Genomic DNA, 14,135 nt, shown 5'->3' with positions numbered 1-14,135 from the left:
CAGATTTGTGCAACTTTTACCTGTAATGCAGTGTTTCCCAAAACAAAGGGTGTGGCACTATTGCAGGGGGGCTGCAGCAAGGCAAATGGATAAGACACAATGCTCATCACTTTTAATAATTCTACTATAATGTTTATTTGTCACTTTTATTGTGTTGATAAATAAGATGTTGCAGTTTAGAATGAATTAAAAATTTGTAAATAAATTCCAGTGGAGCCTGGAAGCAAATTATTTCTGTGTCAGTGTGGGTTTGGCAGGGTTTGGCTCAAAAATGTTCTCATCTACAAAATGAGGACACTGCAGAAAAAGTTTGGGAACCACTGGAATCATAGTGTTTAAAAATAATCATTGGTTCTTAATTACATTTAAGGCACTAATTCATCACTTTTCTACACTACTTATTAACACACAAACACTCAGGCATGTATGCACGCGCGCACACACACACACACACACACACCAACCACTCATCCACACTCAGATAATTTTGGGGGCTCATCTGTGTTGGGCCTGTCCTCTGCTGCCCTGCAGCTGGTGTGTGTGTGAGCTTCAGTGCTGGGCCCAGGTCTAGAAGACTCTGGAGATGAGCTGATTTTGGAGTCATGGGCCAGGAGGCTACTGGAATGATGAGAACCACTGGCCAGTACAGACCAGAGAATAACACTACATGAAATCAAGCTTTTTACCATAAACTACGGATAAACAAAATATAACATAAGCTGTTTGTGCACATATTTTATAATACTGTCAGAGTAATTTCTGAACATTTGTGACCTCATTTTTGACATGCTGCTTCCACTGTAAACCCAAATTGTGACCCTGTAGGCCACACACAAACCTAGCCGATTAGACTAATGCACATAACAGTTCTGGTAAGATTAATATATATTATTAGACCTATATTTGGTTTCTGATTATTAACTATTTTTTTTTTGTGTCATGACATACACCACCCTACCAAAGGTTGTTTCAATGCATACTATAATGGTTGTGCCTGGCACTTTACTTTGTTTTTGTTATATTAAATGTCACTTATGTGGCTCGTATTGTTGCAATCAAGAATAAAAATCAGCATTTGCAAACAGACTGACAAATTTCACTCAGAATTCCCAAGCAACTGCTTACTTTCCTAACTGAATAAGTAACAGCAAGATTTATAATTATTCCCCAATAAATCCATTAGCACCAAATATGGAAAAATGTCTACAAATCCAACTGGAGGCTTACCACTGTACTACACTTTGTTCATTTGATTATATTACTGCTTAGGCATGTGCACAAAATATACACAGCACTCAGGATGATATGCTCCAGAGCAATGTCTTTCCTACAATAGCAGAATGAGGATGCAGTGAAATGTCTTGACACCAATTGAAAAAACAAAAAATATTTCTCTTTTGTCATTTTATGGCAACTATTGTGTTATAATTTACATTTTAATCTATAATTTTAATTTTAAAATTATTAAAAGAAACTTTGAGAGTTAAGTATTAATACGCTATGTTCAAGCTTTTGTTATCATCTAAATTAAATTGTCTAAACCAAACCCTCACACTTTTGGATACAATATTATCTCCAAGAACAGAACAAATCGATGCACATGATTTTGCATCATGTTTTCCTTGTTGGAACTCAAATGCAATGACGAATAAATTCTTCTACTTAAGATTAATTTTAGCTTATGTTTTGTTAAATGAAATGACAATGTCATGTTTAATACTACAAAACAGTTACCATAAAATTACAAAAGAACTGGAGAAAGTTTGTATTACAATTATACATTAAACAAAAAAACCTTTTTATACACTTAACAGAATTGGTATGTTCAGAAAATATTCTTTAAAAAAATTATTAAAAGATGAACAAAAATCTGATTACAGACCAGTGTTCATAACAGGTATAAAGCTAAAAGGCTGAAGGCAAGTCTAAAGGACTGGTGCATGTGAATCCATTAATCGCAGTCACAACCCCTATACTCACCAATACCACTTTATTAAATATATAATTAAAATGAAGTTACTATCCCATCTCTCTCACCTGGAGTGTGAGGAGATCTCACTAAGGTCGCCCATGCTGCCATCTGTGGCTTTGTCCCCCACAGCAAGTGCTGGAGTGTAACCCTGGGGCAGGTATAGCTTGGTGTGCTCCTTGCCCGATCCTCCTTCCTTGGGATGCTCCGGAGTCCATGAGTGTCCCTGCAGCATAATGTGGGCCACAGCGGCAGCTGCCACTCCTGGGGGTGGAGGGGGTCCACAACAGGGTGCTGTGTCTATTCCGCTGTCTGTGGATGCCCCTTTGATATACGTGAGGCCAAGCATCTCTGGGTCCATCAGGTCACCCGAACCAAAGTGCTTCTCATCACTGTTACTGCTAGAGGCACTACTGGACAGAGTGTTGCTGCTGGAGTGGCTGGAGTTCTTTTCTCCACCCTGCTAGAAACATATATACACATATTCAAATCAGGGTTAACCTTGGCAGGTGATTTTGGTTTGGTGTTTTGACCAAAATGTGTATTAGTTTTATTCGACAAAAACAAACAAAAAAATTGTCTAGTTTAAGTTCATTATATTTAAAAAAAAAAAAAAAAAAAAAAAAAAAAAAGTCTAATTTTAGTCAAGAATTTTTAATGATTTACTATTTTAGAGGTATTATTTTTTACTAGCCTCAATAAACAGTAGCTTAAAAATTGTTACATATGTTGCATTTTTTTTTACATTAATATTTTAAATTCACAATTTTCAGTGCACTCAAACAATCACAAAATGCAAAGCAAGGTAGTGTACAACCTATGTTATCCAGGTAAAATCCTGCATGAGGAAATGTCCAAAATCATTCACTCCCCTGCATTCAGCTCCCTATGATAGTGCCCTGTAGTGATTAATATAGGGAATAGTAAATAAGGATCCAGGTTAAAAACAGGGTGAGTTGAATTTAAGAGTCCATGACCACCCTGTGTCCAAAATCCCTCCCTATTCACCATTCCCTATATTATCCACTATATAGTGCATTATTGTGGGGAAATAATTCCATTTCATTTGCAGGTTTATTACCAAACAACGCAGTGAATTGTGTAATCTTCTATCTGCTAGTATACATAAATTATATACTACTTTTGTGGTGCATTGTGGGATTGTTGAGTTGTCCATTATGTTTTTCGGACACTAGTTAAAAATGGCACAACCCCAAAAACATGCACTATTTAGTGAATAGGGAATAGTTCGGAAACACAGCAGCAGGTGCTAGAAGAATTGATTATATGGGAGTCGACTCCTGTTCACTATTCTGCCCTGTCGCTGTCATCACCTGGGCTATTTCTTTGCGATTTTCTGTTTTCAGTTCAGAAATACCAGGTCATTTATCAGAGTTTCACTTTTCACACTTTTCACATTTTTGCTTAGTTGAAATTTGCTGACAAAAACATTTCATCATAGTTCTTGTTGCATGATTATGTTTTATTTCTTGTCTAGTTTTCGCTGTGAAAAATAAGTCATCAATGATTTTGCTAACAATTAATATTACTATGATACTACTTTTACTTATTTTTTTTAAAGTGATAATGTAGTGGAAAGATACTGTACAGTTCTTGCAAAAATTGTGGCAGCTTGATTACTCACTCCTAATGGCAGCTCTTGTATTTGCACCACACAGTACAACAGTGCAAGTCCAGCAAAAGTAATTACTGTCAGCTAATAAGCAAATTCACAATTGGTAATGCATGCAAATTTAAAGTGCCTTTTAGCAATTACCTTGCAGATAATAAATTAACAGGACTGATGTACAGAGATGTCCCAGAGGACAAAGACTGCTATATTTTATACAGTCTGAGACACAAGTTAAAGACGGAACCAGAAGGAGATAGAAGGAGAAGAGTGTAAAAGTGGGTCTTTCACAAAACAGAAGCTGAACACTGTAGAAAACATATTCACACTGAAAGTGATCATTTAGAGATTGCAATATGTAACCCCCACCCCCACCCCCACCCCTCTGGCTGTTGCTAAGAGGCAATCCAATTTAATTATTAATGGAGCCCAGAAGTGCCTTCTCCTGAATAACAAGCAGAGTGTGTAGATTTGAAATGTATCCGAGTGAGACTGAACCTCAATATTTCATCCATGTACATTCACTAGTGTATTTTAATGCAGGAAGCACAATGCTTCATTTACTCTCACTCTTTCTATTTTTCTCAGCACTGAACATCCACACACACCTCAGGAGGCTGAGGGCTAGTATTCATCATATGGATGGTTGTAATACAATCTCAGCAAAAATCTGTTATATTTCAGACCATGGGTACTGTTGATGTGGACCAAGAGAAAGGAAATAATGAGTGACAGGATTATACATAGAAAGCAACAGGAACAAAGACATATGGGCTAAATGAGCATCCAACAATAAGGTGACCCTGTCTTTGAAAAATTGGAGCCTGACACCAGTATAGATTGTAGTGTGTCTCTCTGATAGCAAAACTGAACAGCAGCACCAAGGGCAGGCTGACCTTATCTCCATTCATTCATCAGAGTGAAGCCAATACACACTGACAGCTAGACTAGCAGGGGGATATGTCTGAGTGACAAAAAAAATAGAAATGAAAATACAAGTAAGGAATGTTTATTAATAACTAAAATAAATAAAATATATAAAATATCTAGAATTCATAAAAACATTACAAAGGTTTAACATAAATGCACTGAACACTGCAACAGAAGTGATGATGAGGCAAATACAATGTTTACAATCACTGCTTGTAGCAGACTCACCTGGGCAAATTTATTTGGGGAGTCCTTGCCTCTCTCTTTCATCGAGTTGAGGATCTTTGTGGAGGGGATATGCCATTTGGCCTCTAACAGTGGAACAGCAAGAATAACGACAGTGACCATGGGAGAACCCACAGGAGGACTGAAAACATGTAGCATATGAATAGCAGTTGACATTTTCACCTATGCCTGGGCAATATCTAGAAGATATGACCCAAGTAAAACATCAAGAAATTTCAAGGCATTCTCACAATATCCATTATTTATCATTTTTCTGAAGTTACAAAAAAATGAAATAAAGAAAATGCGCCAACCAAATGGTGGCAAAATAAACCAATTCTCAAACATCACATTTGGCAAAATAAAATGAATATATCTATGGCATACAGGTCTGTGAACTGTTTATCAGTTCAAATTTCTGACAGTTTGAAACCTAATCTTTAAAAATTAGAAAATTAGGTGAATTGAATTTTTTCATTTGTTAAGTAAGAAAACAAATGGAATTTAATTTGGTGTTAATTCTTCTAGTTTATCATTTCAGCTCCTCTAAAATCTGTATTTCAGGAAACTTCCAATTTTCTCATTTCCATGTTCTCATTTTTCCATTTCTGCATTTAAAAGAAAGTGGTGGGACAGTATCATCCAAGCAGGGGGAGAAATGCTGTACCTATCTGCACATAATCCAGACATACTTGAACCCACAACTTGCCACTAAACAGTGAATAATGACTTCATATTCTTCAAGGGCCTTTACATAAAATACTGTGCAAAGGTTTTAGGCAACTAATAAAATGGGATTTAAAAATATCTGAGCGGTAAGAGTTCATTTGCTCAAAGAAACCCCTAATAATATTATAAAACCAAATAACATTATTATATAAAGTAGTGCTATTCTGTATAGTCTTTAAAAAAGACATTAAAGAACTATGGAAGAACTAAGTGGTTCTGAAAAGAACTGTGTTCCATATGCATGCTGAAATATTTCTTCAGATGAAGAATGTGTTGTGTGGATATGGTTCCATGTAGAGTGGAACGGTGACTTCAGGGACTTGGAGGTTGTGGGTTCAAGTCCTGCTCCGGGTGACAGTCCGTGAGGAGCTTGATGTGTTCTCTGTGGGTTTCCTCTGGTTTCCTCCCACGGTCCAAAAACACACGTTGGTAGGTGGATTGGGACCGCAGGTGTGAATGTGTGTGTGTAAATTGTCCTGTGAAGGACCGGCACACCTTCCAGGGTGTGTTCCTGCCTTGCGGCTAATGATTCCAGGTAGGTTCCGGACCCACTGCGACCCTGAACCGGATAAGTGGTTACAGACAATGATTGAATGTATTGAATGGTGCTATGTAGCACCTTTTTGAAAATGGTTCAATAGAGCACTAGAAAGGGTTCTTCTATTGCTAGTATTTACAACCTGATAGAATAAAAGAGCCATTTTCTGTGCTATTTAGAACCAATTTCCAAAAGGCGCTACATAGAACCATATACAATATACATTCTAAATCAATCTGAAGAACCATTTCAGTGTTCAAGCTTGAGGTCGGATGGTCGCTGGTTCAATTCCCGGGACCGGCAAGGAAAAATTCATTCACAGTTGATGTGCCCTTGAGTAAGGCACCTAACCCCCAAACTGCTCAAATGCAGAGAAGCAATTTTCCTAAGGGGATAAATAAAGATGTTTTTCTTCTTAACCCTTTACTCATGGCAGTCCTGTATTTGAGGTCATTATCCCATACTTAATTTTACCAGTTAATGTATATATGTCATTATGTTAAATCATATGTGCTGTTGATTTAACAAATACAGAGGATCAAATGGAACATCTGTAAAAAAGCTCTTCACTCTTGCTCATAACACACCTACTACTTCTTAGTTGTTGTATGTGTAATTATATATAAAAGTAGCACCGTGCATATTGAGAACATCAATTATTTTAGATAACACAACCCCAATTCCAATGAAGTTGGGACGTTGTGTAAAACTTAAATAAAAGCAGAATATGATGGATCTCTGATGGTGTGGGGGTGTGTGTTAATGCCCATGGCATGGGTAATGCTGCCATCCAAGCAACATCTTTTTCAGGGACGTCCCTGATTATTTCAGCAAGACAATGCCAAGCCATATTCTGCATGTGTTACAACAGCATGGCTTTGTAGTAAAAGGGAGCAGGTACTAGACTGGCCTGCCTGCAGTCCAGACCTGTCCCATTGAAAATGTGCGGCGCATTATGAAGCACAAAATACGACAATGGAGACCCCGAATTCCACATACAAAGCTTCAACAATTAGTGTCCTCAGTTCGCAAAGACTTATTGAGTGTTGTTAAAAGGAAAGGTGATGTAACAGTGGTAAACACGCCCCTGTCCCAACATATTTAGAACGTGTTGCAGGCCTCAAACTAAAAATCAGTGTAATCATAATAATCTTTGGTATACTTCTCATTGTATTTCATATTTGCACAGTTGTGTAGTTGTCTGATTTTACATCTCATACAGTGCATAACAAGTCATAACAATGAACTGTATAACATAATAATAATAATAATAATAATGTATTATACAGAGACTTTTTACATACCCAAGGATTCTTTACAAATGGTGGGTGGTAAATAAATAAATAAATCACCTGTCCTTGAATGTCATACCTGCAGAGCGTGCTCTCTCTAGTGTGGTCTCTCTTTCTCTCAACAGCTCCCCATCTCCCAGCATGGCCTGAGCTTCAGAAGAATGCTCGTGCAGTATTGGTGACTGGCAACTGTAGGACAAACAACTCATTATATATGTGTTTTGAGTCAACAGGCTCTGCTGGTCTGTTATTATATAAAGGCAACATAATCTGAATAACCTTGCCATACCATAATGCAAACATTACAAAAACAAAAATATTTTATATTTGGTATAAGACATATAACCTATGAATAAATCTATAAATACATTGTTAAAAATGCTCCATTTTATAAATGCTAAAATGTAAAACAATGTCAATAAAGCATTATATGTTTTGAATAATATTTTAAATGTGTTTGGAGGAAGAAGAAACCCTCACAATCACCAGTACCTGTCTTTTATAACAGTTTTTAGATTGCTGTGCCAACAATAATTAAGTTATTGTGTGCATCTCATACCCCTCGTATCCTGATTGCTGGTTCCAGGTTGTGCTCCCACATGGACCTGGATCACTGGAGGATGACTGGTTACTAGGTGAACCCCGGTAGTGTTGACTGGCTTCTGTCTTGCTACAGGAGATTTGAGGATTTTCCATATCCTGTAAAGTCCTATAGAGTGAGTTAGTGAGAGAGAGAGGGAGCGAGAAAGAGAGAGAGAGAGAGAGAGAGAGAGAGAAGAGAAAGAAAGAGAGAGAGAGAGACTCATTAAATTCACTGATCTGTGTTCTAAGTGGTATATTTACCAAAATAAATATATCAACACAGTAATATCAATGAATCTTTGTGTCTTTATTACTTTAACAAAATTGGCAAAAAACATTTCTCTCTTTCTCACACACACAGCTCCTGTTCCATCTTCTATCACATTTAATCCTTCCATGTTGGAGCCATGAGTTGTGCTGTAGGGTTAATTTTCTCCATTACAAATTCTGTGTTGAACGCTAATTTTCTCTCTGAAACTTTTACTCCCCAAATTAAGAGATTCTTATTCAAATAGAAGGCAAAGATTTAACCAACCCCCAAATGCTGATATCAGTGTCAGCTGCAGTAAATAACCTCATAGATGTTAAGCATGTTTTCAGCATCAGGACATTCGTGGGTTTTTCCTTTGTTGTTTTGAGTATTTTATTATTGTATGTTTATTATTATTTCACTGTCAGGGCATACATATGAAAAACATGCAGTTATAACTTTTCTTATAAGTTTATGCTTCAAATTGTGTGCAGTAAACAAATTCTATAACACTATCTTTTTCTTCATGGCTGCTATATACATACACTCTCAGAAAAAAAGATACAGTTTAGGTACATCATTGTTCACTAAAATACAAACAGTGTAAATGTGGTTTTAAAGCCCAGTTTTGTTCCATAACGATACATTAAGTTTATGGAGCTAAATAAATGACAAATGTTCTTGAATCTGAATTTTGAATATTTGAATTATTTGTCTGAATTTTGAATTTTTGAAATATACATGTCTAATGTACAATTTTCAAATCTGAATATGTCACCACCTCAATTTTTCAAATGCCATACAAATATAATTCAAATAGAAATTATTCAGACATATATAATAAAAAATTCAAAATTCAGACAAACATAATAAAATATTTGAAATTCATATTCAAATATGCATGTCATTGACTTAGCTCTGTATCAATTCTGAACCTTTACTGTAGTGTGCTGCTCTCAAGGCTACATGCCACCTACAAAAAGCCTTTATTACAACTGACATAAGCATACATAAACATTTATAAATGCTTATTCCAAGTGGAGGCAATTGTCATAAAGGCTGCTTTTGTCAACTCTGATGTCAATTTGACATAACTATGTCAAGTGACATAGATATCTGGTTACATTATGGTGTGTCATAACATTTTCTGGGGTGACATGACAAAGTACGTTATGACTGCTGTAGCTGATGCCGTACCTCTTTTTTCTTTATAGTTATGTCACATGACAGAGCGATGTTCAGTTTTTCTCATTTGGCAAGTAAAATCACATGTGAGAACTTCAAGATGATGCTCTGCACCATCAGCAAGTAATCTGATGCAACAATGACATGAAAACAACTGTGTAATAAATACACTGGACAAACATATGAGGCTTTACGCTACATTTTGGAAAATGGTGTCTATTAAAAGGAAAAATGCAATACAGAAAATTTACAATTCTTAGGACTATAAAATTGTGTACAGTTGTGTCCCATCATACATGAACTCATTAATGCTTTACTTGTTCTTTAAAAAAGAGAATAATGGTGCAGAATGCTAACTGCAATATTTTATGTAATTTGGTGGCCTCCTGTTGAGGCAGAAAGCAGATAACTCTTACCTTACAGGTGGTAAGAATCAGCATAGTGCATATTCAACTTCTGGACTCTTGATATGTCCTTCCATGACTTGATTTTCAGCATTTAGATTCCTCTAGTCACACTTATGTATTTTGTTTTGCTTTGACATCCACTGTTCCACATTCTGTGGTGGTGAAGATCATCACCTAATTTACTGAATCATGAAAATGTTCATCCCATAACAAATGGGAAGACTTTTTTTTTTTTTTATGTAGAAATTTATGAATCCTTACGCAGTACCATGACACTTATGACACCTTCATGTATGTTTTCACTGACCATTAAGTAAAGTGAGTTCTATTTTATTCTTTATAATATATTTATGGATTCTTATTCAAATAACTACATATAAACATTCAAATACAAAGTTACACTGAACCCTTTTGGGTATAAGGAAATTCTCAATTTTTGCTAATTTATTTAAGCTTTAAAGTACTTGTACTTGTATTTTACTTGTATTGTATGAATTAAATACTGTATAACTATGTAATAAAATGAAATTTTGTCAAATCGTTTATTTAGTAAAAATGCCATTTATCACTCTACTTAACAAAATGTTCATTCAACTTTGACAAAATGAACCATTTATAACACATCACTGTGTAAAAGTTCATTGTCTGTTTATTAGTAAAGTTTATTGTATAAAAGATCATTGTCTGTCCATTAGTAAATGTCTATTGTGTAAATATTCATGGTTTGTCAATTAATAAATGTTACTCTGTAAAAGTACTTGGTGTTTCCAATAGTAGCTAAATGTTAATTTTACTGTGAAAAAGGTCATTATAAAAAAACTCCTACCTCCAAGTTTGTCCATTTGTATTTCTTGCCCTGTGACAATTTTAGCAGCCTGCTTGTTTATATTTTGACAGTGTTTGTTCAGTACATGTAGAGGTGGAACCGAGTTGTGGCCCTGGTGTTCGAACTGATCGAAGCCTGGAGACAAGGGGGCCGGTGTCTAGGTCTTTTTCTGCCTTCCAAGACAGCATAGCTGGCTGCAGTGTATGTGGGGGCATTTGAGCATGATGTTCTCATGGCTGGAGGGAAGTTGCTTCTGCCAGGGTGGAATAGGGCCTCTTTGCTAGCCGTGCAGGTAACAGCCATGATAGAGGCATTTCTCCTGACAAGGACTGGGGTGTGGTAACAGGCAGAAAAGGATGTGGTGGCTGCTGGGAACAGTAAAGGTCTGTCACACTCTTTAAAGGAGATGGTACATGGGATGCTGGTGGCTTTGTGAAAGTTGGTTGTGCCCAGAGAAACCTTTTTCCAGCCAGGCTGGTGCTGCTGGTGGCTGTGAGGTTGATAGTGACTGCTGAGGTTATGAGGGCTGGTGTATACATCCAGCATGTGGTTTATTGGAGATCTCCATTTATTTTAAAGTTACACATATACACAACTAAATAAATACAATTCTAAAAATGTCTCGGGCACAGAGCAGTATGATGAAATCTACAGTCAAAACATTATTTTCAACAAACATTAATAAGGGACAGAATTTTGTCAAACTTCATGGCTACTGTATCACATCAGTTTAATGCATTGCACATAAAAGCAGCATTAAGCAGCACTAAGTCCCCCATTACTGAGACATTGTCTTCAAATGGAAAAAATTGTTTTCATATTCCTCTTCGTCATATCAATAAAACCCCTCAGTATCTGAAGCTTCATTCTACTCGTCGCTGCTTCAAAAATCGCTGCACCAATTTCAGCACATGCAAACATTTTTAAGCCATTTCTCTGACGTCGACTGAATAAAACATGGACGGTAACTGAACGGATGGGTAAGTGCTTAGTGATTTCTTGATATTCCATTGGTCAGTTTCAAACAAAAACATTGACGGACACACAAATTCACCAATTACAGAAGAGATGCAGATGACCGACAAGTGAACCCACCAGTTACACATGGTGAGAAGCAGTGGAGGCGTGTCTCAAGCAGGCTCACAACTCATGATACAAGTCCTGTACAGAAATGCAATAGAAAGGTCAGTTTCTATACATACAGAAAGTGTTGGAACTGTATTTCTGCACTGTGTTATCGCCAAGATATTAGTAGAAACATAGCGAAAGGTCTAAATGGATGCATGGGCGCGTTCTTCTGCTCAAAGGGATTAAACACATTTAATTAGAAAAAGATACACTTTAATAAAAGGTGTCATGGTATTTGCTTAAGTATTCATAAATGTCATAAATTGTAAAGCAAAAAAAAAAAATACAAACAAAAACAGAGTGAGATTACACGAATCTAAATCCTAAAAATGTCATAAGCCAATGTCATTTGGCAAGCAACGTCACATCATCATCACTGTTGTCTGACATAACAACAACTAAAAAGTTACAGGTGTCATAATGTATGATGTCATGTCACCCCAGAAAGTTTTATGACACACCCTAATATCACCAACAATCTATGTCACTTGACATGGTTGTTATATCATCTTGACATCAAAGTTGACAAAAGCAGCCTTTATGACAAGTACAGCCTTTTGGAATAAGCGTTTATAAATGTTTATGTATACTTATGTCAGTTGTCATAAAGGCTTTATGTAGGTGTCTTGCACCCTACAGTAAAGTGTTACCATGAATTCTCTTCTACAACAAAGAGGTGAATATTTCATTAGAGAACTGTGTTAAATTTAAGAACCTAATATATCCTTGAGATATATATAAGATATATATAAGAAAATTGGGTATATTAATTAACAGTTAATACAATGAGGTACAGTTTTGTGCCCTAATTCAAGGTATGAATATGTGCACTTGAGGGTAAAAGGTATCAAAAGGTACCACCACAGTGACTATTATTCTGACAGTCTATAAATATTACTCATTTGCCTGTTGTTCTTGTGTGTATGGAAAAGAGAAAAATATGATAAACACTTATCATTCCTGTGAAGGAAAATCTAGGAGAAAGAATTGGAATACCTCAAGCAGTCCGGCAGCTTCCGGTCGAAAGATGTGCTGCGTGGGATAGAGGCCTGACTGTGCTGGAGGATGGCCTGGTACTGGCCTCTCTCAGGGCACTGTGTGGGTGACCCACAGGAAAGGGGATGACCTACTGGATTGGTGGGCACTCTGTGCCACGTCGTGTTCCTCCTGAATGGGGTCTTGTACTCGCAGGGTGTGCCCTCGCTGTCCAGTTTGTATTCCACCATGGGAATGCGGTATAGCTCTGAACAACCTCTGAAACAGGAAAAATTGCACTTTTTAGTAATGTCATTTTAGAGAAAAACTTTTGGGAGAAGAACTCAAAGAATGGCAATAATATATTGTGGCTTGCCATTTTGCAACTAAATTTTTAGGTTACCTTTTCCTAAATAAAATAATCATTTTTAAATGTGTAACAGTTACAATTTAATAGTTATGATAAAATAACAAAAGAGCTGGAGAATATTTTAATTATATTTAACTAATTAGTTTATATTTGAACTATATTTGTATGGCATTTGACTAACTTAATTTTGAGGTGATGACATTCAGATTTGAAAAATTCATATTAAAAAACAATTCAGATTTTAAAAAAAAATACAGACACAAATTCACCTCATCTAAAATTAGTGAGACAAATATAAATAAATAAACCACAAACTCATGGCTTTAAAAATCCAGAGATCTGCCCCATTTTGGTTTAAAGATAAACAGAGACGCCGTGTAGATAAATTGGCCAGAAGAAAGTTGTCAGTATTTGTTAAACCAGTTAAACACTGCGATCCATCTCTCTGTGGAAGTCTACTTTTCCTGAGAAGCCCACAGGTTGAACTCTGGCCTAGTTCTGTATTTTTGAATTTTCTGAAAAATCTGAATTTTTAAGATTTTTGCACAGTACTGTATTTTCTGTTATTTTTGGTGGCATGGTTGTGTGTTTTTTTGGTTTTCTGATTACAACATAATGGCATGGTTATGGAGGAGAAAAACCCACCAAGGTGATATTTAAGTTCTCTTCATTTTCTCTGTACCTTTTCCAGAGGTGATGCTGACAGACAAAGAGCATGTCACAAAAGCAGGACGTGTAAACAAAGCAGGACGTGTAAACAAAGTAGGAAGTGTTAAGTACTCCAGAGCATGACTTAATTAATGGCCTTTTCAACAAGGCAGCTAGCAGAGTCATTAAACAGATTAAGCATGCATCCCTCAAGCCTTTTTGCCACATGTCACTAACTTCAGTGCAGGATAAACAAAGTCAAGTAGAACCCAGCAGAGACGATCTCCACAGCTGTTCTGCATTTTATCTGTTTACTTCACGTCTATTGGGCCTCTTGCTCTTGTAAGTTATTTTCCTGTTTTCATTTTCACCTGAAACCAGAAACTCCTGACCTACCATAGTGAGAAATCAATGAAATAATCAACAGTCTGTAGTCCATCATTAAGTTTTT

At 36.4% G+C, this 14,135-nt stretch overlaps 1 protein-coding gene across 6 annotated transcripts in view; it reads right to left on the bottom strand.

The window, feature by feature from the left end:
• The window catches only part of LOC136706130 (signal-induced proliferation-associated 1-like protein 2), a 174,608-nt gene that overhangs the window by 33,161 nt on the left and 127,312 nt on the right, over positions 1–14,135 (bottom strand). For 4 of the 6 annotated variants that reach the window (XM_066680068.1, XM_066680066.1, XM_066680069.1 and 1 more), the window contains 5 exons: positions 12,688–12,945; positions 7,873–8,022; positions 7,393–7,502; positions 4,758–4,840; positions 2,038–2,432 (listed from right to left, as the gene is read on the bottom strand). In XM_066680068.1, coding sequence (XP_066536165.1) covers positions 2,038–2,432; positions 4,758–4,840; positions 7,393–7,502; positions 7,873–8,022; positions 12,688–12,945 — 996 coding nt within the window. Of the gene's footprint in view, positions 1–475; positions 637–2,037; positions 2,433–4,757; positions 4,841–7,392; positions 7,503–7,872; positions 8,023–12,687; positions 12,946–14,135 lie in introns of all 6 variants that reach the window. The other 2 variants (XM_066680071.1, XM_066680067.1) reach the window with 2 other exon arrangements.

This window comes from Hoplias malabaricus, chromosome 8 (assembly GCF_029633855.1).
Source record: "Hoplias malabaricus isolate fHopMal1 chromosome 8, fHopMal1.hap1, whole genome shotgun sequence".
Taxonomy (NCBI): domain Eukaryota; kingdom Metazoa; phylum Chordata; class Actinopteri; order Characiformes; family Erythrinidae; genus Hoplias; species Hoplias malabaricus.
The sequence above is the reverse complement of the archived record's forward strand: the minus strand, read 5'-3'. Positions and strand labels throughout refer to the sequence as shown.